Source organism: Neofelis nebulosa, chromosome 11, assembly GCF_028018385.1.
Source record: "Neofelis nebulosa isolate mNeoNeb1 chromosome 11, mNeoNeb1.pri, whole genome shotgun sequence".
Lineage (NCBI taxonomy): Eukaryota > Metazoa > Chordata > Mammalia > Carnivora > Felidae > Neofelis > Neofelis nebulosa.
In genome coordinates, this window is record NC_080792.1 from 58,495,536 (window position 1) to 58,523,393 (window position 27,858).

A 27,858-nucleotide genomic window follows, 5' to 3' on the forward strand; every position below is an offset into this window, starting at 1 on the left:
AAAGCTAGTCCTAATTATTTTAATGCTGTAATTTTCTTGTCATTGGTAACTTCTTATACTATGGTGGTCTTTGCAATGAACGCTTCCTCGACAGTTATAGCTAAAAAGCAATTTGTAAAAAAAAAATAACGAATAATAAATAAAAATAAATAAAAACATGGGGCGCCTGGGTGGCGCAGTCGGTTAAGCGTCCGACTTCAGCCAGGTCACGATCTCGCGGTCCGTGAGTTCGAGCCCCGCGTCAGGCTCTGGGCTGATGGCTTGGAGCCTGGAGCCTGTTTCCGATTCTGTGTCTCCCTCTCTCTCTGCCCCTCCCCCGTTCATGCTCTGTCTCTCTCTGTCCCAAAAATAAATAAAAACGTTGAAAAAAAATTTTTTAAATAAATAAATAAATAAATAAATAAATAAATAAAAACAAAAAGCAATTTGTGACGAGTTCCCATTGCTGAGAATCAGGGCCACAATCTCAAAGCAAATAGGAACTTCACTGCATTATGAATGGGGAAGAGATGAGGGCATAAGGAAGGAATGAAAGAAATATTTTGCCTTATTTTTTTAAAGCATGGGTCCTGGCAAGTAAGATTCAAATGAGATAGGAAATAGTTTCTGCTAGTAGAAGACAGGCATACATGTTTTATTCATCCACAATACTTGTGATTTTTTTTTTGGAAAAAAAAAAAAACGTACCATATGAAAACTTCAGCTTCATATATAAATCGAGAATTTATTTACTTGTATATAATGTGGCCAGATTTTCATTAACTAGATTTCACCTTGAATTCATTACCCTGGGAGACTTTACCAATATGTGATGTTTTCATTTATCTCCTGTCATTTTTTCCTGATGCTGCTTTGTCTTAGGTAGTTAGCCAGCAAAACGTGCACGGATCTTAGTGCTTCATTGTTAACTTCTAATATTGCTTGATTTGCCCAAACTATTCATCAAATATTCTTTTGAAACAAATCAGACAGATAATTAAAAATGTATTAAAGGATGCTACTTTTTCTCATAACCGAGCATTTTTTCCTTGAAAACTCTGTGCTGTGTTCTTAGAACAAGGTGAAGGACAGGTTTTCATTCCATTGAGGATAAATAGTCAGTAAAGCAATTGTATGGGTTTTAAGAAAATTTGTTACACTTCCTAGAAATGTCTGATTTCATCCTCGAGCTGTATGGAAAATGAGATTTATTCTTCTTTGTGGCCATCAGCTTGCACTCATGTTCCCAGCTGGTTGTCACATAGAAGTTTTTCTTAAAGGGATTCGGCAAGAAAGTGTCAGGGAGTCTGTGAAAACTGCCACCTCAGATGGACAGAGACACAGATCTTTTGACAGTAAAAGCAGGGAAAGAGATCATTATGACTAATAAATGATAGGAGATAATCATGCATTTTGTTTTAAGAAGTTTCTTATGTTAGAGCGGCACCTGGCTTAGTCAGTTAAGCGTAGAGCTCTTGATTGCGGCTCAGGTCATGATCACACGGCTCGTGAGCTTGAGCCCCATGTCAGGCTCCATGCTGACAGAACAGATCCTGCTTGGGATTTTCTCTCTGTCTGCCCTCCCCAGCTCTCATGCACTCTCTCTCTCTCTCTCACTCAAAATAAATAAATAAACTTAAAAAAAAAAAAGATGTTTCCTATATTAGAAATTATACTTGTTGGCATACAATTAATTATACTTTAGAAAGTTTTATATTAGGATGTAAAGACCAAAGACCAATTAAAAAAAAAAAAAGACTTTTTTTAAGACAGCAACAATCCATTTGATTGTCTGCCATCAGTAAGTCCAAGGAAAGACATTTTTACTCTATGAACACCACCTGCTTGGGCATCTCGTTTTCTTCTGCTTCATGCAAGGAGCCTTTGAGCAAATCAACATGATGATGTTCTTGTGAGGATTAATGAAGTAGTGTTTAAAAACAACAACAACACTCCAAACTGTATTTCACACATACTAATGCCACATAAGTGTTTTTCTACTGCAGTACTTCCAAACTGTGTCAGTAGACGGTTTGTGGTGTGTCCCCCGCCCCTCCCCCCTCCCCCCCCACATACCCACATAGGACAAACTCTAGTTCGCTAGCTTTTCCTTTGTTTGTGTCATTTTTTTTTCAAATCTAATATCTTAATTTTACATGAAAAATAAATTAAGGATTTAACAATTGTCTCTATCAATAAAGTCATAAATAATAGCATTACAATAAATCCTGGTATCTCTACTACATGTTAAATTTTGGTTATATCTGGCTACCTATTTATGTATGCATTTGCAAGTCTTTGGGAATTGATATTATAAATAGGTAATGAACTCTTCCCTGCTCCATTTCTGTCGTACAAGTCTTTAAAAAGGTTATATGTTTCCCTATTGGCCCCTGAATCATTACCTAATTATGGTTATGGCCAGCTCTGCTGAATAAAGTTAACTATAGAACAAAAGGAAATGGGTCTTCTATTTATAACCATCCTGAAAGTGAAATTCACAATATGGCACCAATGGAGAGTCATTGAGACATGGAACTTGCTTGGCCCAATGGTGTCTAATGTTCTGTTCACCTTTGAAGAATCTGATTCTTCTTCCCCTTCCTTAAAAAAAGAAAAAAATACTTGTGATTCAAGTACCATTTTATGGTACAATCATTAGGATTATGTTAGAATATGTTAGAATTTATTCCCTAGATTCTAAAACTTATCTTTTTATTCAGAATAGAGTTGTCCAAGAATTTGATCTTGGGTCAGAGGAACCAGTTAAATAGTGATTTGCAGATATATTTTTTAATTATTTATTCCCCCAAATTGTATCCCTTTTCTTGTTGGAATGACTATTATTTTGAGAAAGGAAAAACTATAATGTAAAACCTCACAATGCAGTTTACCTTAAGTTCCAAATCTTCTGTAATAAATTTAAAAGTAGCTTCATATTAAATTAGCCTATTATAAATCCATGTATAATTTCCATATCTAAACAACGCTTTGCCCTACATTAATTAGAAACTACTGAATCTATCAATAATTGATCAAGATCATTGTGGAGGAAAACATAAGATACTTTCAGGTGTCATGCCTGTTAGGCAGGCAGAATCACTCTTTCCTCCTCTGGCATATTCTAAAAAAGAAAGAGTAATATTCAAGTAATTACTCTGTTTTATGTGTCACATAAATCGTGGACCTAACTTTTAAAATGAGCCGCAGGATATAGGGAAAGGACATACTCTGAAGTTAAATAAACGTAATTTCAAATCCCAGCTCTCTTAACAACTACCTGTGTGACTATGTGACTACGTGACTATGACTATGTGACTACATTTCTTAACATCTGTGAGCCTCGGGTCTCTCATCATTGCAGACCAAAGTAATATCACCTTATCTCAGGGAGTTGTTAGGATTATAGTTATTAAGCGCTCACTAGGTTCCAGGCACTTTACTGAGTACTGGGAACACAGAGGAGCCTGTTAGGGGCTCTTTTCTTCAGGAGTTAGCAATCTAGATGCGACCAGTGTGTCCTCTCTCCCCCTACTGCAGGGATAAGTAATGGCATAGTGAACCCAAGGGGAGGGGTTGTACACAGGAGGGTCAGGTAAGGCTTCAGAGGAGCGAGCTCTGGAGCCCAGCAGCTGAATCTTGCAGCTGGATATTGCCCAAGGTTGGTCATGTATGTATGTCATGGGGAGGTATTTGCAGGGCGGGGTAAGTGTATGGCAGGGAATAAATAAGGGGCAAGACAGATGAATTCCACAAGGCCAGGGAGGACTGAGCAAGTTGGCCTCATCTGGGAATGGGAAGGGTGTTACAGCTACAGTGGAGGATGGGGAGGTTGGGGAGCCACAAGGGAGATCGGGGCTAGATTGGGCACCTTTTTGCTCCACGCCCAGGAGTAGAGATGTAGCCTTCAGGCAGTGAGTGGCAAGGGAGAAAAATGTAAGGAAGATCAGCCCTGCAATGGGGGATGGGATTAGCCAGGGAAGGAACATAGGAGAGCTTCCCAGCAAGTGCAGCTGGTGGATGTGCTGAGCCCTCCCGCTGTTCCTTTGACTGGGCCCAGTTAAGACATAGCTCACCTATAGGCATGAAGGGAAGGGGTCTGGTAAGTGCCACATGCCAATTTTTATTAGAGACAGGATCTAAAGGAATCAAAAACATTTAGTCCTTTTTAGAGGAAAAAGCATTATTAACTAACCAAAGCAATCGGTGATATGAACTGTTTAGAGTATTGTTAAAGTAGACACTAGAATACTAGAAATTTAAAGCCAATCTTGGCAGTGACTATCTAGTAACTTCCTGGAAATTGTTAATTGTATGAATATTTTTAAATATCGATTTTCATAAGCAGTAGAATGTGGCATTATTAATCCGTTGCTGAGAAGCTTCTGGATCTTTCTTAGTGGGTGGCCGTGGCTAGTTCTCGGCTGGGGCCAGGGAAGACCCGAATGTTTGATCATGTGATAACTCGTTTCTGCTATGCCCAAAGGAACCCATGCTTGTCTCTCAAAAGATAGGTTCCTGAGATCGGAACTACAGATTACGTGAAAGCCTTTGAATGTCACGTACAGTAGTGGCCAAAAGCTATTCATGCTGTCTCCCAAAGGTGAGAGGAAGTAGTTGTGCACATTCCCCGCTCCAGACTGACCACCCGCCTGGAAACCATCCATCAGGGTGACAGAGGCAGGCATACAGGTTGATCTCATTTTCCACAGACATGATGTGTCTTTCCCCCATCTATCTGGTCCATCTAAATGTTAACAGTGAAATCATTGACAAGTAGTCTTAGTTGTATATGCAGAACACCAAAAGGTTGCAAATGCCTTGAACGGAACACTGCATCCCCTTAGTTATGAAACACAAAGCTGCCATGCCATTTGCTCTCAGGAGCTGCTGGTCTTCCTAATCACAGTTATTGATTCCAGGGAATTTAAGGGGTGAATTTCTACAGGTGTTGTGAGCTAAGACTGATAGCCTTGGGGAGTGAGGATCTTGGAAACTCTGACAAAGACTAATTGATTTGAATATAGATGCCTCCCTTTTACTTTTTTAAGGTGCTAAAATCACATATAGTTGAGAGAGAAGATCCCAGGTTCTCTAAGAGGCTGATCAAGTCACATATGGGACAGAGAGAGAAAGCCAACAGGGAGTGCTGCTTATAGCCACTTGCTTTCAGAGCTGAGGAGGGACCCAGAGACGATCTGACCACTTTCCTCATGTGACGGCACTTCCTATTTTGGGAGCATAGCCATATAAGGAACGATGTCTTGCGTCATCCTCTTCAGCAGAAACATTTCATCAACCAGCACTTATAAATACCTTCACTATAATTGTGTATGGCGAGAACATCAAAGCACACGAAAATATTGACATGCCTTCTGTTTCATCAAAAATGATTTTATTAAGTGTATTATTATATGGTGCCTGAAGGTCACCTGTATTTGGTTTTCAGCTACTTAATTACCACTCAGTTCCTCAACCTGTTTGGTAGCAGAATGATAGGGAGCAATGTGAGTTTTCCCGTATCACCACATCCCTTTTGTGTTGTTCTGTGTCCCAGTCATTCAGCTTCTCTGCTTTGCCCTGAAAGTGTTTTCCTGACCAGTGTCAATGCTGTGCTTTCTGCTCAATGAGAAGTGATAAGCGTTCTCTGCAATTATTCGTCTCGAGTTAAAATTCTTGCCAGTTCTAGCCTTGCAAAGTGTTATAGGAAATTTCACAGTTGACCTTTGGCCATTATTTGTTCATTCTTCCTTCTTTCACCAAATATCTACTGATCAAGCTGGATAGAAAAGTCCAGAGTACTCAAAGAGCATCAAACAGAGGACAAAATCTCAACAGGGGATCAGGATACGCTCTTTAAGCTGAAACGCAAAAGAGAAGTAGAAGGTGGCCAGTGGGGGGTTAGATACAGGTGTAGGTCCACCCAGAAGAGGAACAACCTGTAGAAAAGCCTGGAACATGAGAAAGTAAAGAGATGTAAACAGTGGTCATCTTAGTAAACACAATTAAAAACACACACATACAGAAGAATGAGGTTTGACCAGCACTCAGGAGTATTAATTAGATTTATGCATTTAATGCTGAAAGTGAGCATTTTCCTGGGGTAATCATTATGTAAAATATATGTAAATGTAATAGAAAATGCAAAATGATCACAAAATGATTTTCATAATTTAGTTCCTGAATATCATTCAGTACCTCAAACCTAATTAAGTGTGCAATAAATGTTTATTGAATTGAACCTCATCTTCTTGTTGAGCAAAAGTAATTATCACTGAAACTTTCATAGATAAGAAGCCAAAGGACTGAGATCTCCTTTTAACTGGTTGGACGTATCAGGAAGGAGAAGGATTTTAAATGTATATTTTCATCCCTAAATAAAAGTTAAATACCATGTCCCATCCGTATAGCACAGAAGCATGAAAGAATACCCTATCTTTACCCTTGAATCAATTCGTTGTTGTTGTTTTTTTTTTTTAACTAGAAGAGAAATTCAGAAAAGCCACTTTCAAATAAGCCATTACTCCAAATTCACATTCCATCAGGACAGTCCCTATAATCTTGCACATCTGCACTGACTCCTTTGGATACTATCCTGCTTCTCACTTCTCAAGGTCACTGACACCCTCTTTTTTCTTTTACTCATCACTGCCTTAGCTCATGCTTTTGCCTTTCTCGGCCCTCCAGTTCCCACTGCACAGTGTGGCTGCAGGGGTCTTTGGCTCTTTGGCTTCAAAATCCATCAGGGTTTCGCCACTGCCCTCAGGATAGTTCCAGACTTTGTTTAATGTGGAAGGCGTCTATCATCCAGTCCCTTCCCGGGTCAGCCTCCCCTTCAGGCCATCCTCCGGCTGAAAAGATGTAAATATACGCTCAGCACTGAGAATATGCCAGGTAGCTTTGATATATTTTTAGCGTAGAATCTTCTTCCTTCTTCCCTCTTCTGCCCACCTGCCACCCTCAACACACATAAATCACGGGACTGTAGGATTTTTAATGGGGCAGAGATATGATTGCATTTACACATTTGGCCACAGAGGAAGGAAAATTGGCCCACGAGGTATCCTGGTAGAAAGTTACCAGGTCACCTGGGTGGGTGTTTCGGCGCCATGACTCCCACCAAACACAGAGGCTATTGGGTGGAAGGAGGCTGGCAGGTGCCTCCATGGTACACGTGCAGTTTTCTCCAAATGACCGAAGTTTTACTTAGAGTGAGTGGAATCTGGTATTTCTAAATGTAAATCATTCATAGGACTTCATCTAGTTAAAAGAACACTCAGGGGCACCGTTGGTTAAGCGTCCAACCTCGGCTCAGTCATGATTTCGCAGTTTGTGGGTTCGAGCCCTGCATCGGGCTCTGTGCTGACAGCTCGGAGCCTGGAGCCTGCTTCCGATTCTGTGTCTCCCTCTCTTTCTCTGCCCCTCCCCTGCTTGCACTATGTCTTTTTCTCAAAAATAAACGTTAAAAAATGTTTTCTTTTTTAATTAAAAGAACACTCAGCATGGACCAGAAGCCTTGGGTTTGTGAGCTTGGGCCATCCTGTGAACTTTCGAATCTTTCTTCGGTTCTAACATTGGAGTCCATCACATGCTCTGCCTGTCTCACAGCATTGTCATGAAGACTGATACAGGCAACAGTTCTTTGTAAACTTAAGTGCTCAAAAAGGGTAAAACTATGGGGGCACCTTGGTGGCTCATTCGGTTAAGTACCTGACTTCAGCTCAGGTGATGACCTCTCAGTTTGTGAGTTTGGGCCCCACATGGGGCTGTCTGCTGTCAGTGCACTGACTATGAAGCCCACTTCATAGCCTCTGTTTCCCTCTCTCTGCCCCTCCCCTACTGGTGTATGTGTGCTTTCTCTCTCTCTCTCTCTCTCTCTCTCTCTCTCTCTCTCTCAAAACTAACATCAAAAAAATTTTGTTTTAAAGGGGTAAAGCTGGAGTGCCTGGGTGGCTCAGTCGGTAAAGTGTCCAACTTTGGCTCAGGTCATGTCACGGCTTGTGCGTTCGAGCCCCACGTCAGACTCTGCTGACAGCTCAGAGCCTGGAACCTGCTTCCGATTCTGTGTCCCTCTCTCCCTCTGCCCCTCCCCTGCTCATGGTCTGTCTCTCTCTTTCAAGAATAAATTTAAAAAAATAAAATAAAGGGGTAAAAGCTATGATATCAGTATTTGCTTAACAAAGCATGTTGGCTAGATTGCTGTTTAGTCTTGTTTCCTTTATATCATGCTTTTAGTAATAAAACTTTAAATCTATGTATGTATGCGCTTATGTTTTCGAGAGAGCATGAACACAAGTGAGGGAGAGGGGCAGAGGGACAGAAAGGGAGAATCTTAAGCAGGCTCCATTCTCAGCTCAGAGCCCAACATGGGGCTCGATCCCATGACCCTGGGATTATGACCTGAGTTGAAATCAACAGTCAGACGCTCAACTGACTGAGGCACCCAGGCGCCCCATAAACTTCAAATTTCTAAGCATCACTTCCCTTTAACTTTTATGCCCATATACTGTGATTATCACTTAAATAGGATCTATGTTCTAAAGGTAACCCATATTCTGACAGTAACTTTATGGAAGCTGTAAGAACTGTGTGTGTGGTTTTAATAATACACATTCATTCTGTAAAAGCATCGAAGTTTCAGAAGACCCTTGGTTCCATCAACCACTATTGGCTAGAGTAGTTACAAATAATAGCTCTTTCCTGGGAAGGAGGGCACAAAGGTGTTCAGAATCGTAAACAATGCCGCCAACCACAGTGTGCAGTTTGATGGTCCTGGGTTTACATCCCGGTGCTTATTTGTGCTGTAACCTTAGACAAGTTGAAGTAGCTTTTTTGAGTCTCATGCTCCTTCCTCATCAATTAGATGTGAGTAAGAACCTACCTCAGAGGACATGAGAGAATTAATGACAGTCAGCAAATGGATGGTATCAGCACAGATGTTATCTGCCCAACATAGGAAAGCTTTACTTATTTATTATTGATGTGATTCTGGCCTCTAATGATGGCGATAACAATAACTAGATAACCTGATGGCCCCTTTTCTTCTGCCCACGTCTTGGGAAATTTCCCAGGTCCTACTATGATATTCCTGAACCTCAGTTATGATCTGAGCAGTATGTCATCCCAGAAAAATAATTATGATAATGAAAAACGAATAATCATTGAGACTTGGAATGAGTAGCTATATAATGCATCAGGCTGATGCTTGGTCCTTTATGAGGTGATTTCTAATCGTCAAGAGCAGACTTTTTGTCAGATGCCAGCATCCTTGTGCACGGGAGGAAGTGAGGTCTGTGGAGGTGAACAGCCAGCACTCTCCCCTGCACAGCATCACATGACCAGCGAAGCCATGTGAACTTCAGGCACCTGCTTCCTCCCAGGAGTCCCCCCCCCCCCCGCCACCCCGTCCCCTCCTCAGCCCTCAGACATCTTCCCTGCAGATTCTTTCTGGAACCAGACTGGTTACACCTTCCTTTGCATGGATGAACCACTCCACAAATTAATATCCTGTCTTCATTGTCTCTTCTAGCGTTAAGAAACATATTAATTACACCTTTAAATTTAAATTATGATCATCAGAATCTTTGGGGTTTATCCCTGTTACTTAATTTTAGGAGGGTTTTTTTTTCTTATTGTTTTCTTCTTCTTCTTCTTCTTCTTCTTCTTCTTCTTCTTCTTCTTCTTTTTTGGTGAAGCCCAACTCCATTATAATTTACTCAGTGTTTAATTTTTTTTTTAATGTTTATTTATTCTTGAGAGAGAGACAGAGACAGAGCATGAGTGAGGGAGGGGCAGCAAGTGAGAGGGAGACACAGAATCTGAAGCAGGCTCCAGGCTCTGAGCCATCAGCAAAGAGCCCAGTGCGGGGCTCGAACTCACAAGTTGTGACATTGTGACTTGAGCTGAAGTTGGAGGCTTAACCAGCTGAGCCACCCAGGCACCCTTGATTTACTCAATGTTTAACGGTACAGTTTCAAACACTCAACGGACATGGATTAAACAAATTTGCTTTAGTGTATTAGATCATTGTAATCAAATTAATCAGTCTTTTTTTGTTGATGTGCATGTTCTCCTTCAGTTCCCCATTCTTAATTGTCTCCAGAGAATCAAGAAAAAAGATACCATTTCTTTTAAAATGCTTATTAGTGGCTTCTTAATTGTTCCCTTTTATTTATTGAAGAAATGAGAACTGCAGGACCATCATAAACCCTCTGGGCTAAATGTTCTTTTGCCAGCGTTTGAACTTTTTGAAAGACTCTATCTGGTGCTAAAATTGTTTTAGAAAAAGAGTTCTAAATATCTGACTTCCTACCTAATTTGTTTTTTCTTTTTTCATCGGGATACCCATAGTCACAAAGACCAAAATGTCATTCAATGGTAAAACTTCAATTTTTTATTGCTATATTGGCTTGGGTTTTTTTTTTTTTATTACTTATTATAGCTGAGTTGCAACAGTGTGTGTTAACAAAAGGTGCTAAATCTCTTATTACCACCACTACCATCCATCCCCCACCTGATTTTAGGTGAATTTTATTGTATTAAAAAATAATACTCTGGATTCCTTTACTGCCGGGAAACAAAGATCATTTTTATTAATGTTGCTTCTAGGATGACAATGTCAGTCATCTCTTTGAAAATTCATTTTGGAAACTAAGTTTGTTCTTCAAGAACCCTTGAAAAGAAGCTTTAAAAATGGCAGGGGAAGATAATAATAATAGAGTAGATGAATTTGAGCGTTTATACAATGAAACTTAATTTAACTTTCCCTCAAACTCCATTTCAAACTTGCTTTTGTGCATGAAAATATAGTGCGCAGCTTTCCTCCCCCTATTTTTCAAATGTTCTTCTCCTCAACATAATCTCCTCTGAAGGATTCTGTGTATTAGATCAGAGCGCCAGTCTTATTACCTGGGCCTCCAGGGCAGGTGCACCAGTGAGCCCCGCCCCCGTGCTCAGCTAGGCCTTCTGCAGAGAGAGGCTGCCTGTGGACAGGGACAGCCGAGACGGTTCTCAGGCCCAAACTCTGCAGCCACGCCCCCCGCCAAAGCACAGCAACGCCCACCTGGAGTTACTTTGATGTGACCTGCGTGATGAAAATGGGTATCAATTGCAGTCCTAAAATTAAGACATTGTGCATCTCGTAACCTGAGGAGTGATTATACAGGGCAGGAAGAGTACTTGCAAATTTGCCTGACAGTGATTTGGAGAGAGGTAGAATGGAACAGAGCGCAGGACTGTGTGCCCATGGGCGTCTTCACCCTCCCGCCCCCAGAGAGCAGAGACTGCTAGGTGCTTGGCCCTCACCTCAGGCATCACTGGAGGTTGTGGGATTCAAGACAAGGAACGCTGCTCGCCGTCACACCCTAAGGTGCACTTTTGCTGGGAGCTGGGCAGTACTGAAATTGTAAGGAAAGCCCTGTCACTCTGGGGGTTGCTCTTGAGGTAACTTGGGGAACCCTTGGGGCACACCGGCCAGGACTTCAGGAGGTATCGGGACTGGGCATAGCCCACTCCCTGCCGTCTTCTGTACTCTGGATGTAGAGTCCTTGTGGGCTCTTGGAAGCTGTTGCAGGCAGTCATTAGTGAGTGTGCTGGAAAAGCTTGTTGGAACTTTGTTTGCACAAGTGGTTGGAGAGAATGGGGACTGTGTAGGGAATCTAAAGACATTAGCTTTTCTGTTCCCATCCCTTTATGTTTAATTTGGGAGACAGCTGGTGGCCCTAGGCAGTACCGCCGTATTTGGGTGTTAGCGGTGGGAGTGTTTGGGCGCTAGGTCCAGCCCAGATGTCCTCCATGAATCAGATGCTCTAAGAGCTGGGCATAAACATTGTCACTCCTTCCCTGTGTCCCGTTACGCTAGGGTTTGTGTACGTGCTATGTGTGTGTGTGTTACGTACAAACCCATGTCAGGTGCCTGTCACAGCAGTTCTTTGTTGGAGCGACCTATTTCTGACGCCCTTAGGCTGGTCTTCAAGGACAAGGGCAGTGAGTGACCAATTCCTCCTTTTCTTCTTCCCCTGTGCCTGGCACAGTGCTTGACACATGATCAATATTGTGAAAATGGAGGGTGGAGGACATGGAAATGAAATAATTTTCTTCTCATGTATTGATGTGGAGAGTCGCCTGATCTTGTGCCAGGAGTCATAAGATGTCAGAACTTGAAAGGACCTTCCTGGTCAGTCGATGATTTAGTGGCAAAGCTGGACCCAGTTGCCTGTGATATGGAGACTCTCAGTTCATTGTTCTCTCAAGGGTACCCCCTTTGGTTCACCTGCCTCGTTGATGGTGGCATTTCTGTTCCAGCTTACCTAGCCTGCAGTCTTAGGACTTTGAGGGACTGAAAGATTCCGAATTGAACATAATACAAACATGCAGTAATGAAAACATTTAGTGTGGCTTTGATGGCATTCAGTTTCCATTTTTATTCAAATCACTAGTGCTCTTTAAGAAAACACACTGTAATAGTAGTAGCTGACCTTGAATTATAATTTTTATAATCATATGTTTGTTATGAAATTGCGATGATTCGATTATGATTAGCTTAGGGGAAATAAAATCTGCAAAGGAAAACGGCTTCATTTGTTAAAACGGGGAGAACTCCGTCCTAAAGAGGTTCCATCTAGGACTCATTTACTTGAAATGTGGTGCCTGTTGTGAAGATTAATAACAGGTGGCCTTTTACAGAGCTGCTCAGCCTGAGTCTAATGTTTTAGTTTTTACTTTATTATCCCAAACCTCCATAACTAAACGATTTTTTCTTCCTGTCCTTTGTGCACGATATGGAACTGTAATCGACTTCATATTTCTCACCCAACCTTTCAGCTGTAATTAATATTTTATTGTATCAGATTTTATCACTGACTGGCAGAGCAGCAAGGTCCTGGGCGCATGCTCGGGCACACTTGCACACGCACGATACACGCATGCACACACGCGCACACGCACCCACAGAACGACAGTAACTTGCGGATGCGAGGCTAGCTCCTTATGATGAATCTTGGCTGAGAGAACATAAAATATATTTGTGGTGCCCGCAAATATTCCAAAGCAATTTATGGCCAATCTTACCTAGAAGAGAGCAGGACAAAGAGAAATTAAAGTCGCTGACGTAGAATATTCAACCCCCAGATCTATCGAGGCTGCGAGGCGTGTTGCACAGTGCCCACCGTCTGTGCACAACTAGGTGCCAGTCGGCATTTCTGATTTAGTGAACGGCGCCGTGTTAGGTCAGCTACTTGCATTACGAGTGTTACGTGAAGGTCTCTGAAGAATCCTAGTCATGATGATCAGCACATGGAACATAGTGAACTTACCTTTTCCCCCCCTAACTTTTAACTGATGACAGTATTTTTAAAACTTAGTTTAGTTGTACGAGGCTGTTTGAATGATCAGGGTGTCATTCCAGTTAAGTGCTGACAGGTTTACGAAAAGAGAAGGACCAAACCAAGAACAGGGAGAAAATAAATTCTGTGTTATTGCGTGGCAATAAACTTTAATCACACATTTATATTACGTGCTTTGCATAGAATTTACACTTTCATTTTCCATCGCCCTCCCACCCTCAAAAAAAATACTCTTCAGGAAGATAGTACTGCTAGTCTGTATTCTTTTTTTGTACATATGGAAGAGACGGTTTTACCAAAAATTGCAAATTAAACTAAAAGGCACTATGAGGTACCATGAAATGAACAATATTCGAAGTCTAAGTCTGAAATGATCAGAAGTGCAGACTTTAAAAGATTAGCAAATGCAACAATGAAATGGATCGTTAACTTCTCTCCCTCTCTCCCCTTTCCCTCACCCCCTGTTCTGTTATCCAGTTGTATAACCCTCCAGTATTTTATGCTGATAAGAAATAGAATAAGTGGATAAGAAAAATGGACTTACAGCTAAGGGTTTAATCTCGAAATGAATTAAGACCCAAATTTTAAAGTCAATTTCAACTCTACAGCAGGCTTCTCCTCAACGTCTTCAAAGTTAGAAAACACCAAACGTATCTCATCACATTTGAACTTTCAGGTTTAACAGAATACACGAAAGATGTTCTGATGTTCTTTTCTAGGTTATATGTCGTCGTGTGCCAGTCTATATAAATGCAGATTCCTTATTCTCCTTATAAAAGCCTTAGAGTGTTGTTGTAGAAAAGCCTCGCATAAATGAAACTTTAAATTAAATTTCATTTCAGACGAAAGTTATGATCTAGTGATGCCACATTTTCGGCAGAATCATCTTCACTGTGGATCATGCCTTCAGATTGCAAAAGCGATAGGAAGATTTTATGTAACTTTAAATTCCAGAAGAGTGGGATAAGGATAGGCATGGTGTGACTTCAATAAACAAAAGGAGCATGAGTAATACATTAAAAGGATAATAGAATTTTAAGTCAGCCCACTAAGCTAGAAACTTCTGCTTGGTTTTCCATCCTTGAGAACTTGCTTTGTTAAATCTTTCTAGAAAAACCATTCAAAGAGTAAGATTTTCAAAGCTACTCTTTGAGATTACAATTGGGGTTGCACAGATTTTATGAAATTCACTAGTGAAATGATGGTATTGGCACCGATGAAAAGCCTATCAGCCAGAGAGTTCTGTTGAGGTGCCATTGACCTAGGTGCCAATAATGTGTTAATTTCCATCAGGGAGACAGCAATGTGTGGCAATTGGGCAGCAGATAGGATTTAGCTATTTTTCATTAGCGCTTGGACGTTGATAAAGGGGAATAGAAAAGAGCTGCTTGACCTTTCAGTGCTTAAATTATTAAAGAGCAAATAGATTTGAGGTCTGGATGCTTGCAAATCTAATTTCTCTTGTGGAGCCAGGATGAAAAGACATTTTGGGTTTGAAATTGCTCTAGTCAACTTAGTTCTTCCTTTAATATATCTGAAGATGACTAGATGGTAACCATTTAAAAAGTAATATGAGTGGAGTGGAGTGTATAACATACCAGCTGGCTAAAATAGGGGTCCACTAAATGATCATTTAATTCTCAAGTTTTCATCTAATCCTCATAAAATTCCTGCTTGGAAAAATCAATTTTTTTTTTTTTTGCCCATATTCACTTAGAGGGTATTTAAATTACAAAACAAAATTTTCTGTCCTTAGGGAACGTGAAACATTGAATTGTTCAAGTTAAAGTACTGCCAGGCACATAGTAGGTGTTCAAGAACATTCCTTGAGTTAATAAATGAGTAAATGCACACACAACACTCACAACACAACACACGCACAGCAGAGTTGGGGAAAAGATGGATGGGAAGCGAGAGGTGCAGGTTTGAGAAGAGGGTAGGAAAACAGAGAGGCAGCTTTTGATTCTCTCGGGCTCATTATTCAATTCTGAGTTATCCTGAATAAACTTACAATCTACCCCGCATTCTCTCATCATAAAACCTGTTTCTTGATCATTTCTTCTTCTGTTAGCTCTTGGATATTCAAGAAATGAATGCAAAATAAACTTAGTATTAAATTTTAGTAAAACAGAGCATATTTGTGATTACCGATGTATTTCTTCCCTACTACTACATATAATGCATACAAAATAGAAATTACTTCTGGATTATATTATGCTCCAAAAATATGTATCTCATGGCCCACTTCATTCCAAGTGTGCTGAGACACAGAGATGACTAAACTGTAGACCTTTTCCTCCAGGAACTTGAGGTTTTTGGAAGTGTTGATAGACACAAATGATTATTAGTCTTTACAAGAAGTATGTTTTTGTGAGTGTGGTGCAGAGCAAGAGTACATCACAATCGGGGAGCAGATCATGAGCCCCTGACAGAGGGTTCAAGAGAGGGACTCACTCTTTTTATGAGGTAGGGTCAGTCCTTTTATGAATAGGGTCATCTGCTGAGAGCAGCAGAGTATTTCAGGGTGTTGGGGAGAACACCGTTTCAGTAACAAACTTGGGTCCAGGCCAGGGCAAAGGAATAGAGGACAAGGTGTTTGTGATAGAATTCAACATGGTGGGACTTGGACAGTGTGGAAGCGACGGTGCTAGTCTTTCAGAGGAGTTAGACGTGAAAAATGAGTGATCACTGTCACCAGTGGCACCGAGGTTCCTGGTTGGGATCGAGAGCTGAACAGGACACGAGTCAGGTGCTGGCCTCCCTGCAAAGTCCAGGGATGTCCTCCCTGGAAGTTATTAATGACTCGGAGAGAGATGGGAGAATGAATTGAGGTCAAAGGTGTAATTTCCATCTGTAGCCCCATTGATGTGATAAAAGAGGAAGAATCTGTCTAACAGTACTGAAATTGATGATGGGAAGTAGGTGGGAACCAGTTTGTATGTCGGTTGTAACCGCAAAAGCGGGGGAAGATGCCTGTGGCATAGACGGTTCAAATGAGCACCTTAACCAGGGCTTGTAACAGGTCGTGCTACTACTACTGCCTTGTCTGACGGTCATGAGACCACGTCCGCTACCTCATCAGCTGTGAGCCCCGGATGGAACGGGCGCTTGCATCATCAAAATGCAAGTTCTTGCATCATCCAAAGGGGAAAACAAAGCCTGCATGTGCCAGACTCCCCGCCTAGCACTTCCTGTATGGAATAATTTCTGCAACTTTTTTTTCTTCACATGTATCTTCACATTTCCACTTTGTCTGGTATACAGGTTTTCCAGAGTTGTTTCTAAGGTGAAATTTTGAAAATAGTGTCATGTAGCAAACAACTCGGAAAAGCTGATAAAAGGGAGCCAGTGTTAAACATCATTTTATTTAATGGAGAGTCCCTTTGGAAAGCAGTTAATTATTCCTTTGCTTTATCCATTTTTTTGAGAGTAGCTCTTGCATGCTGACTAAAATGCTGAATAAAAGTATAAAATGCACCTTATAGATCCATCTAACTCTTTTATTTCATTGGGAAAAAAAAAACAAATTAAGACCCAAAGGAGTTAATTTAAAACCCCAGTTGTTAGCAGAATTCAGATAAGAGCATAGATCGATGCACATGCCACCCTCCCCCCAGCCCTACAAAAGGCATTTCAAGAGAACAGTCACATTTTCTCAGTGCTGTATGTATTTAGTGGCAGACTAGGTTAAACTTCTTCATGAATCAGCTGTTGTCTGCATTGTGCTATCTTTTGCTTTGACCTTGACCCCTTACTCTTGCTATTGTATGACCTGATATTCTGCTTTAATATTTGCTACATATCCAACTACTCCAAAACTCAGCAGCTTAGAAGAACATTTCTATTTTCCGGCGATTGTGTGGGCCAGCAGAGGGTTGGCTGGGCAGTTCCTGCTTGGCGTCTCAGGATGGCCATCATCTGAAGGCTCCGCCTTCAGAGCCTTCCAAGATGGTCCACGCACATGGCTGTCAGTGATGCCAGTTGTTGCCTGGGAGTTCTTCGGGACTGCAGGGCAGAGTGCCTGCAGGTGGCCTCTCCGGTGTGGCAGGTTCAGGGTCATTGGACCATTTACGTGGTGGCTGGCTTCTTCTCCCAGAAAGCTAGCTCTCCTGGGGAGCCTGGCTGAAGATGCATAGCCTTCTCTGACCAGCACCTTGAGAGTTACCGATGATCCCTTTGTTACAGTCTTTTCGTTGTATGTAGTCATTAAGGTTGGCCAAGCCCATTCTTTTGTTGTTGTCGTCGTTGGACACCTAAGCACTTTATTTTTTTATTTTTATTTTTTAATATAATTTATTGTCCAATCGGCTAACATACAGTGTGTAAAGTATGCTCATGGATTCTGGGGTAGTTTCCCATGGTTCATCACTTACATACAACACCCAGTGCTCATCCCAGCAAATGCCCTCCTCAATGCCCATCACCCATTTTCTCCTCCCCCCCCCATCCACCCTCAGTTTGTTCTCTGTATTTAAGAGTCTCTTACAGTTTGTCTCCCTCCCTCTCTGTAACTATTTTTTCCCCTTCCCTTCCCCCATAGTCTTCTGTTAAGTTTCTCAAGTTCCACATGTGTGTGAAAACATGAGATCTGTCCTTCTCTGACTGACTTATTTCACTCGGAATAATACCTTCCAGTTCCATCCATGTTGCTGCAAATGGCATGATTTCATTCTAGATGGGAGAAGTGTCAGAATTTGCAGATATATTTTAAATTCGCCACATCTAACTATACACGTAAGAAGTCAGGGAGAAGGGGGCAAGAAATCCGAGTCCACTTTATCTCCATATGTGTTCTTGTCTTCCCCAGAGGAAGATGCTCCCTACGTGCGTCCTTTCATGTCAGACCCATCATGCACTGAGAATTACATCAGATTTGGTGGAGCAACTTAACATAACCAATAGAAAGTCTCTGATGTTAGGAGGTTAGGAAGCAAGAGTCGTATTTCTTGTTGTTATTTATTTATGTTTACACCACACTCAGAATTCGCATTATCATTACACTGTGAACCTACTGTACCACCTGTGTACTGAGCAATCATTCTGATGTTCTACAACAATTGATTTTTCTTTGGGCAAGATTACAAACCGAACAGCAGCTGCTGGATTGCATTCCTGTAGTAGAACGTGCTAAGTGGTTGTACTCCCAGAAACAGGTGATTTCACTGAATGCACATTCAGAGGACACAAGGGCGAGACCCAAAGAGGGACCTCCCCAGTCCGCTGGGGATGGTAGGCTCCTCTCACCAGTTCTTCTTCAGCATTAAGGAGTCCCAGTGTGAGCAACTCTAGGATGGCAACATTGTTCCAGAGAGAGTCCCGGTGCTTTTCTGATACAGTGAGAAAAACATGCATTTCCTTGCCAATCTATTCTGGATTCAGTTCTTGAAAGCTGCTGGCAAGAGTTAGTTTTTCTCAGTATCAGAAACTCTTTTTCCGCACCCAAACTACACAAATGTTCATCATGCCCTTAAAATACATATCTTCACAGAAACACCCGTCTCTTCAAAGTTGGTCTCATTCTCCTGTGGTTACTTCGAAATTCAGACATTGGTAGAGAGAGAGCGCAAAAACGAGCTAGAGCAGGGAGGGGCAGAGGGAGAGGGAAACACAGAATCCGAAGCAGGCTCTGAGCTATCAGCACAGAGCCCTGCATGTGGCTCGAACTCACGAAGCATGAGATCATAACCTGAGCTGAAGTCATATGCTCAACCGACTGAGCCACCCAGGCGCCCCTACATTGCCTTTTTAAAAATAAACTTACAGTTAATATATTTTCATTTGTTAGGTAAACGGAGTTAATTTTCTATAAATTCATCTTCAGTTACATGTGAGAAAAACATTATTTTAGTGTCTGCCTCACATAAATAGCAGAGATTGTTATACATGTGTATAAATTGTAGTTTTGGTGAACTTTGTTTCTCCTCAACCACATTGTATTATTGGGGGTGAGAGAGCTATTTTTTTAAAGATTTTTAACTTTTTTATTTTTGAGAGAGAAAGCATGCTCACCAGCAGGGGAGGGGTAGAGGGAGAGAGAGAGAGAGAAAGAGAGAGAGAGAGAGAGAGAGAGAGAGAGAGAGAGAGAGAGAATCTTAAGCAGGCTCTACACCCAGCACGGAGCCCGATGTGGGGCTCAATCCCACCACCCTGGGATCTTGACCTGAGCCGAAATCAAGAGTCAGACGCTCAACTGACCGAGCCATCCAGGCACCCCTGGGGTGAGAGAGTTCTGTGGGAGAATATTAAGCCCCTTCCTTCTCTTTCATTGAGCAAGTGTTAAGGGAGGATCTGTTATGTACTTAGTACTTTTTACTGACTAAATCCAGTGTATTCTTTATTTTGGATATCCTGCGGGTCCATGCAGTTGAAATCAAAGGGAATCAGCTCAATCATCATAAAATATCACTGACAATACTTTTTTTCCTCCCTAGTGTCTATCAAGTAGTTGTTGAGGAAGAACGACCTCGAAGAACTAAAAAGACAACCGAAATCTTAAAGTGTTACCCCGTGCCAATTCACTTCCAGAATGCATCAATACTGAACTCACAGTATTACTTTGCTGCAGAATTCCCAGCAAACAGTCTCCAAGCTGCTCAGCCTTTTACTATTGGTGATAATAAGACATACAACGGATACTGGAACACTCCCCTTCTCCCCCATAAAAGCTACAGAATTTATTTCCAAGCTGCTAGTAGAGCCAATGGGGTAAGTTTTATAGCTGGCTGTTTACCTAGGCTATTTAGGGTTATTAATGTGAACATAGATTAAGGAAGATAGTGGTAAGAAATAAAGTCATGCTTTTGTGTGTGTGTTTACTTGGAACAAACGTATGTGGGTTTTTTTCTTTGTAAACTTATCTTCACCTAGAGAAATTTATGGAAAGAAGTGAATAAATTTGTATTTGTTTTGGTAGGGAGAATATGTTGTCAGCGTGATGGTTTTTATTTTCAGTTTTTACTTGTTACCAAAAGTTGGCTAGCAATTCTGCTTCGCTTACTATTTTACAGGGAAATAGTATAGCTACAACACATACATTCAGCTCATTTAAAATTTTGTGAGATACACAGCATCTGTCTTTCTAGCATATTCTGTCCCATTTCTTTGGTTTCAGAAGAGTTTATGCTTCCTATAGCTGTAACTAAATTAGGTATCTTTTTTTTTTTGAGAGAGAGAGAGAGAGAGAGAAAGCAGCTTTAGAAAGATTAGATGAAAGCAAAATAAAAACTATGGAGTCGTTCCTGAATTCTTTCCCCCTTTCTGTTCAGACCGACCCAGAACTCTGGTAAGATATTAAAATCTCCTTAGAAAGAAATGGGAGTTTTCTGGACACCATGATGGTTTCCCTCCTTCACAGCATGGGTCTAAGTATCATTGACTTGACTTTTGCCAGTGAAAAGGGGGGAAATCCAGGACCCAGAGTTCTTCTCCAGTAGTATCTGTACAGAGTGAGCAAGGGTCTGGAGAAGACAGGGCCCGTAGGCAGAGACATTGTATGTGTAGCTCCTCATTTGTCACCCGCTCCAAAAATGCCCATGGCCACCAGCTCCAGAGCCAGAAAATGTATCTGAGCGTGGTACAAGGAGTAATCATCGTGTGAGCATGTATCTAAGTGCAATTCATCATTGTGTGATTAACACCACACTCGGAACAATGAGCTCTTTTCTTATCAGCATTTAAATAGAACTACAGATATTTTTATTTGTTTTAAATAAAGCACGAATAGTGACTTTTTCCCCCCTCTTTATTTGACACAGGAAACCAAAATAGACTGTGTCCGAGTGGCCACAAAAGGTAGGTTGAGATTGTGGGATGCTCTCCCAGTTTATGTCCTTTAAATTTTTAGATGGTATTTCAGAACTTCTTGTAAGGTTAACTTCGTTGAAATAAGCGTGTCTATCTGTGGGTGCATGTATTAGAGTCTTAGAAGTTAATACTATTTCATGCCAATACTTTTTTAAAATAAGGAGTCGTGTTACTGCATTCCAAGGAGTTTTCAGTGGTTAGCCTTTTCAGAATTCTTTAAAATAAAATGAATGTTTACGTGCTTTCGGTACATGTTTTTTAAACCATAGTAGCATATGCAGTAGTCCTGTGACTAATGAATCTTCGTATGCAAAGTAGGAAAATACTGCCTGCTGTTTTTAAGCAAGTACCTAGTGATAAGAGCTCTCCCAAATGGAGTCTGCATGGGCTTTTTTCACGGAACACGGGGCAACTAAACCCAGTAACTGGGTGATTTTAGTGGAATTTCTGTTTCCCAGGCCTGGTTAAAATCCTGGGAAAATGTGATCAAGGACAAGATGTAGGAGTGGCTGGGGTTGAACCGTCATAAGCTCACCACACACAGCCTCCTGAAGAACCAAGGACGGTTGTATGTGCACACACGAGCTGTGATGTCATCTTGTTCACCTTGGAGTGTGATCTTAACCAGGGCATGGGAAATGTATGAGACAATGCTTTGAGAAATATAAAATCCCACCTTAAAATGAGGCATTATAAATTAACACCTGTAGTTAAGTATACCCTCTCAGACCATCACAAGTGACCCATGACCATGATAAGTTCTGTGTGACTCAATTTAGAAATGATGGCACGAAGGCATCCTTGGGTCTGTCACACTAGATGTAGTCAGGCCAGAGACAGTCACCTGAGTTCTGTTGGGTAGAAATACCTTATTATTTCATTGTTTCCCTTGCAGGGAGTATAGTTTGATATATCATGGACATCCATCTGCATGTTCAAAATTCACATTGAATTCTAATTTCATGAAGATCCAGGACCTTTTTATTCCGTTAGCTCCACAAATATTTCTTGGTTTCATGGTCTGTGCCAAACACTGCCAGGTGCTCATGGGCTCATGTTCTAGTTCTAAGAATCTATTTGTATTGATTTTGAAACATTTGGTTTTGTAGTATCATATTTTTCTTGATTAAGTGCGTTTATTTCTAGGGATAAATTAACAATAAATGAAATTACAGAGATTGGTGTATTTCATAAACTGTAATACGATCTTAGCTATTAATTACTAAGGATTATGAAGCCCTTGAATGAGGTATCAATGTTCTTAAGCCTCCATCCAGACCACCACCCGTGCCCCAGTTGTTGTACTGAATTCGCCTTACCCTCAAGGTCTGAAAGAGTAAATCCGCTTCCGCAGTGCCTAATTTATAATGCCTTCCACTGAAATCACAGCTAAAGTATTTGAAAGCACTTTCATACCTGTCTCACCTAGTTCTTTAACATTACTGTGAGAAAGGAGGCAGGTATTTCTGTTTTTATTTTTTAAATGAAGAAAATGCATATTTTTAGAGGTGAATTGACTTACCAGGGTCACTCAGCTGATAATCTGTGGGTCAAGGCTTAATCCCGAACCTTTGAACTCCTACCCACAGTGTTTCCTCTGTATTTCATGGCTTTTCACCCAGCAGATCCTCAGACCAACTATAGTATTAGATTGTATAAGTATCTGCTCTCCCCTTTATTAAAATGGAGTCCCTGCCTAATTCACTCTGAAAGCAATGAAATTTGTCATCACTTTCATTTACATAGCTAAATAATTATATAAATAACACCCTTGTAGATATGGAAATCTGACGTTGGCTGTTTTCACAATAGATTGAATTAGATGGTGATTTGGATCATTTTCTTCCATCAGCTAGATTTAATCAATATTGTAATTTGTTTTTCAATTCACCAAAGGATGATTAGGCAATCGGATGACCTGATTGACTGAATATTCCCCACTCATATTTTCTAAGTCATTTGCAAATGTTTATTTAGCCACAAACTCTATCCAAATAAACTCTATTGGGGAAAGAGGGAAACCAATGTTAACAGTCATTATGTAACATTGTCCTTCCATTCGTAAAAGCATAATATAGGAGGTAACCTTGGGAGATATTCTCCTTGCAGGTTAAAACCAAACTGTCTGGTCTTATTTTATTTTACTATGTTCTACGTGTGCAGATTCAGTGAACTTCCTTTATAGCGCAGTCTAACGTTTCACCACTGCTACAGTCAGATAATTTTTCTTTATTCATGCTAAAAGCTCTTTCAGTGGTGCAGGAAGCCATTCCATCTTGACTACGTAGTCAAAACAGAGAACTAGGCAGTTCTAATAACTTTATTGGTACCCTGCAGGAAGGATGCTTGCAATTGAAAAAAGTTCAAACTTTCTGTGTTTTTGCCACATATTGCTGACAGTGTGGTGGCTTAATTGCACTTTCAGGCACGAAGCCACACTCCTAAGCAGCGTTTTGAATTTACAGAGATGTTGATGTTCTCATGAAACAACTGTTGACAAGTATCTTTATAGAGAAAATATGGAGGTGGATTTGTTTTCACAGGAAGCTAGTTTGTAATTTCAAGTATGGGTATGTCTCTTAAAGATATATTTCATACTCTTTATAAATTTAATGTTGTGATTATTTTAATCCTATTCCAAGGGTATATTTTGACACTAATATAAAGCCTTATAAAAATTAGACATGGGGGAAAAGCCTAAGGTATGTTCTTACCTATCTCCAAATGTGTGGGGGATTGCCTGTATTTTCCTATATCCTTTCATTTATATATCTAGATTCCTCATAGGTATATGTGACTGTACTTTGATTGTTGACTATAGGCAAACTCATCACAGAATATTCTGTCTCTTCAGTTAAAAGATAAAGACACCATACAGCTATAGGATATGCATAATGTTTGGATGTTACCCTCAACCTGTATGGTGGAGTTAACAGAATAGCTTTTAACTGTTTTCAGATCCTCTTAGTTTTATTTTGATTTTTAATCACATTCACATTTTTATAGTTGGATTCTTTTCAAGACCACCTGGTCCGACTGTGTCTTAGCAGTTAGTATATGGGTTTTCTTTGGCTTTTGCATACCTAACGGCTGCCTCGCGGTCAGTAGAAGGGCTAAAACTCCTTTTATGCTAGTTCTGGAAGGCCTTGTTGATTATCAATTCTAAATGGACAGGATACACTTAAATATCAAAACCTTTCTTGTTAGTAAATTAGATTTCTCATATTAAATGAGGCACATTCTTTCTAATTGATACAGTAATCAATTTAAACGGCATATTTTGCATCGATCTTCCATACAATAATATTTTCCATAACACGATGCCAGTAATCTTTCTCCTAGACAGTGTAGTCATTTGGCATCTTCCTTGTTACACATTCATTTTAAAACATTTGTGAGCGCCTACTAAAAGTTAGGCATAGTATAATCTGTGAGACTTCTTAGGTACATAAATATATCGCTCTTAAGTTTTTGAGGATTTTGAGTTCGTAAACATTTGGGGTTTTTTGTTGTTGTTGTTGTTTGTTTGTTTTTAGTGTATGGGGGCTGGAGTCAGATGTGTGTACTTATTCCTTTCTTTGCTATGATTTGGCTGACGGTAGGGTAACTAGAAATCAAAACAAAAACCTCATGAAAACACATGCTAAATTCTTTCCAAAAGCATTATAGGAGTTACACTGTAAGTCTTAAACAGAAAGAATACAAACTATTATTCTAGTTCATATTTTAAGGTGAATTTTTTGTGCAAAACACGCTTCCCTGTTTTTAAGCTCAGTAATTTATTTAACTTACATTTGTACTCCAATGCACATATACTTTGCTGGAAGACCTTCAGAAAACTTTGAAGGACTTCCATTGTCCCAATACAGTTTCTAACTAGACTCAGAAATTTGAATGTTTCTTTTTTTAATCACTAGGCTCTTTGAGAAGTTTCTCTACACTGTTTTCCTAGTCACGGTTTTGTTCAAAGAAATACCATCGTTTCTAGGCCACAATGCTCACAGACGAAAGCACACCAATAAAAGAGCTGAAAAGAATGTTGACATGCACAGCTAATTAAGATTCCTTTTAATTATTCATATTCAATACACGAGAAAACAAATTATATAGTAAGACCACTCATCTATGCAAATCTGCTATCATTTAGCTATGGATTTAGAAATAGAAATATAGATATGATCTACATTTGTCATTCAACATTTTAGAGAGAAAGTATTTTGTTTGCTTGATCTGAAATGGTCTTCCTAATATACATCATGAATATAACCAGGCCCCTGAGAAGTTACCAAGGAAAAGAAACCTGTTTAACTTTGTTCAACGCTGTGACTCCCAAATATTTGATCCAAACTCAATTTTCCAAGGAACACGAAAGTCGCGCAAAAGAGTTTGGTAAAATACTGGTTCATCAGATTCCACAAGACCCCACTGCATGCAACTGAAATGGTACTTTGTAAGCCTGATATACTTTTTACTCTTCCATACATACTTTTGGACCCAAAAGAGACCCTGAATTTATCAACTATTAGATACTGTCTTCATAGCATAGGATTGGAATATCTGACTTTATTTTACCAAATTTCGCAATATTCCCTTTCGCAATACAATGTAATTGACCTTTTAAGACAGAGGGTAGCAAATTTTTATGTAAAGGGAAGATGGTAAATATGTTAGGCTCTGTGAGCCATGTGATTTCTGCCACAACTACTCAGCTCTACCATTGCTGTGCAAGAGCAGCCGTGGGTGATGTGTGCACAATTAAGTCTGACTGTGTTCCAATAAAACTTTATTTGCAAAAGTAGGCGGTGGCCTGGCTGACTCCTGTTTTAAGGAAATTTGTAACAGACTCAAGTTTTGTCCTTGTAACTAAAAATAGTCACAAATGAACACTTTACCATGCAGAACCTAGAGATCATATAAAAATCCCTCCTGATACCTATAGTGTACTTTTTCTATGGGGGCTTTGAGCCTCTGACCGCAATTTGCCCTTCATTTAGTTGTGAAGACGTGGCTGCCCAACCTCGCCATTTTCAAGTAACTTTGCGTCCATGTTGTTGACCTTTTTCAGTATTGGAAAAATATTGGTGCTCTGTTTCTGATAAGACAATATAGTTTTTTCTCAAAAAGCAGAGTAGGTCACATTCTCCTGTGAGTAACAGGACACCACACAGGAACTTTGGTTGAACAACAGTCTGTGACCCCGCAAATGTTTTATGTATAAACTTGGTACCGACCCTGTAACAAGGCTTAGAAATAACATTTTACTGCTTACAGTTTGCTATCTCAGTATGCAAAACTGCATACTCGATCCTGTCGAGAAAATTATCTCCGTAGTACCCTGGGGTTTCTCCACTTTCTGACCCAACTGGTAGTTTATTCATCTCACTTAGCAAGACTAGAAAGTTTTCATCAATAACGTGAGAAAGACGATTATCCCACTCTTGAACCCAGTTGCTACAGTTGTCTAGTTACAAGAAGCAGCACCGTTTGAATGGTGCAGAGGGATATTTCAAAATATTATGCAGCAGCAGTTTTGGGTTTAATTGTCTGCAGATGGTAGATGATCTATTTTCCTTACTCGCTGCCACATTTCTAATAGCACCCAGGCTGTTCCATGTAAATTAGTAATCTTTCATGTAAGCCTGTCCTTAATTTTCCAATATTTTTTCTTTGCATCATTTTCCAGCTGTATCATGTTAGAACTGACGTTTTAATTTTCTATTTTTTTCCCCGATATCTGTGTGTCATGAATGTTAACCATTTAAACACAACTGCTGAGCTGTGCAGCCAAACCAAGAAGCTCGACTGGTCTGCCTCCAGAATCTTAATCGTGTCTGTGGTCACATGTTAACCGTGACGACTACAGCAAAGGCAGTTATTAGTTTTTGTTTTTTGAACCGACCAATGCTTTGAGGTGCGTTTTTCCCCAGTCCCTTAATTTGACAAAATAAGGTTCCTAAATGGAAACATTCTCCGCGAAATTTACTTATCAGGGAAATCCCTCTATAGAAAAATGTCTCTAATGAAAGAAGATCATGTTCTCCACAAAGGTGATTTTAGCAAGAAGAGAAAATATTGTGACTTCAGCAGCAGAATTTTAAGTAACCTAATAAATTTTAAAAGCCTAAAGTTTGGATCATCAGAATTAGCAGCGAATCACTTACACACCACACTCAACAGCACTTGGAAACACTGTTCAGTCTAGAGCCTTATTTAGGACGTATGTTTTGTTTTTACTACCCGCCCCCCCCCCCCCCCGCCCCACATCTTCGGTTGACCTACCCAAAATATCAGCCAAAGCTTGCAACTGTGTCATAGTTAGAAATCTAACTGCCTGACAAAAACTTGTTTCAGGGAAAAGAATCCAGAAAATTCAACACTTTGCTATGGTTTTTTTTTTTCTTTTTTCTTTTCTTCTCTTTTTGTTGTTGTTGGAACAAAGTTGAGACAATGTGATATACTGATCGAGATTCTCCTTGCTAGCCTAGCTTCAGTCTGGCTTTTTCTTCCCTCATGCATGCTGACCTGGGAATCTTCCTTTGCCATAGCTGCGATAATCGTGACTCAGCTTACAACACCTTACATTCGCATCGCCCCTGCCGCAGGCGACGACCAGCTGACAGGTCAGATGTTCAAGTATAGATGAGTCATCTTGCCCATTTCCTGCTCATTTTTCTCAGCTTTGTTTCCCCTCTACATTTCCTCCTCTGCTTAAGGCTTGTTTACAATGTGTCAG

General features: G+C 40.4%; 1 protein-coding gene across 6 annotated transcripts in view; it reads left to right on the plus strand.

Moving 5' to 3' along the window:
- The window catches only part of PTPRM (protein tyrosine phosphatase receptor type M), a 795,639-nt gene that overhangs the window by 507,053 nt on the left and 260,728 nt on the right, over positions 1–27,858 (plus strand). For 4 of the 6 annotated variants that reach the window (XM_058692682.1, XM_058692677.1, XM_058692678.1 and 1 more), the window contains 3 exons: positions 19,754–20,027; positions 21,077–21,113; positions 27,671–27,745. In XM_058692682.1, coding sequence (XP_058548665.1) covers positions 19,754–20,027; positions 21,077–21,113; positions 27,671–27,745 — 386 coding nt within the window. The remainder of the gene's footprint in view (positions 1–19,753; positions 20,028–21,076; positions 21,114–27,670; positions 27,746–27,858) is intronic. The other 2 variants (XM_058692679.1, XM_058692680.1) reach the window with 1 other exon arrangement.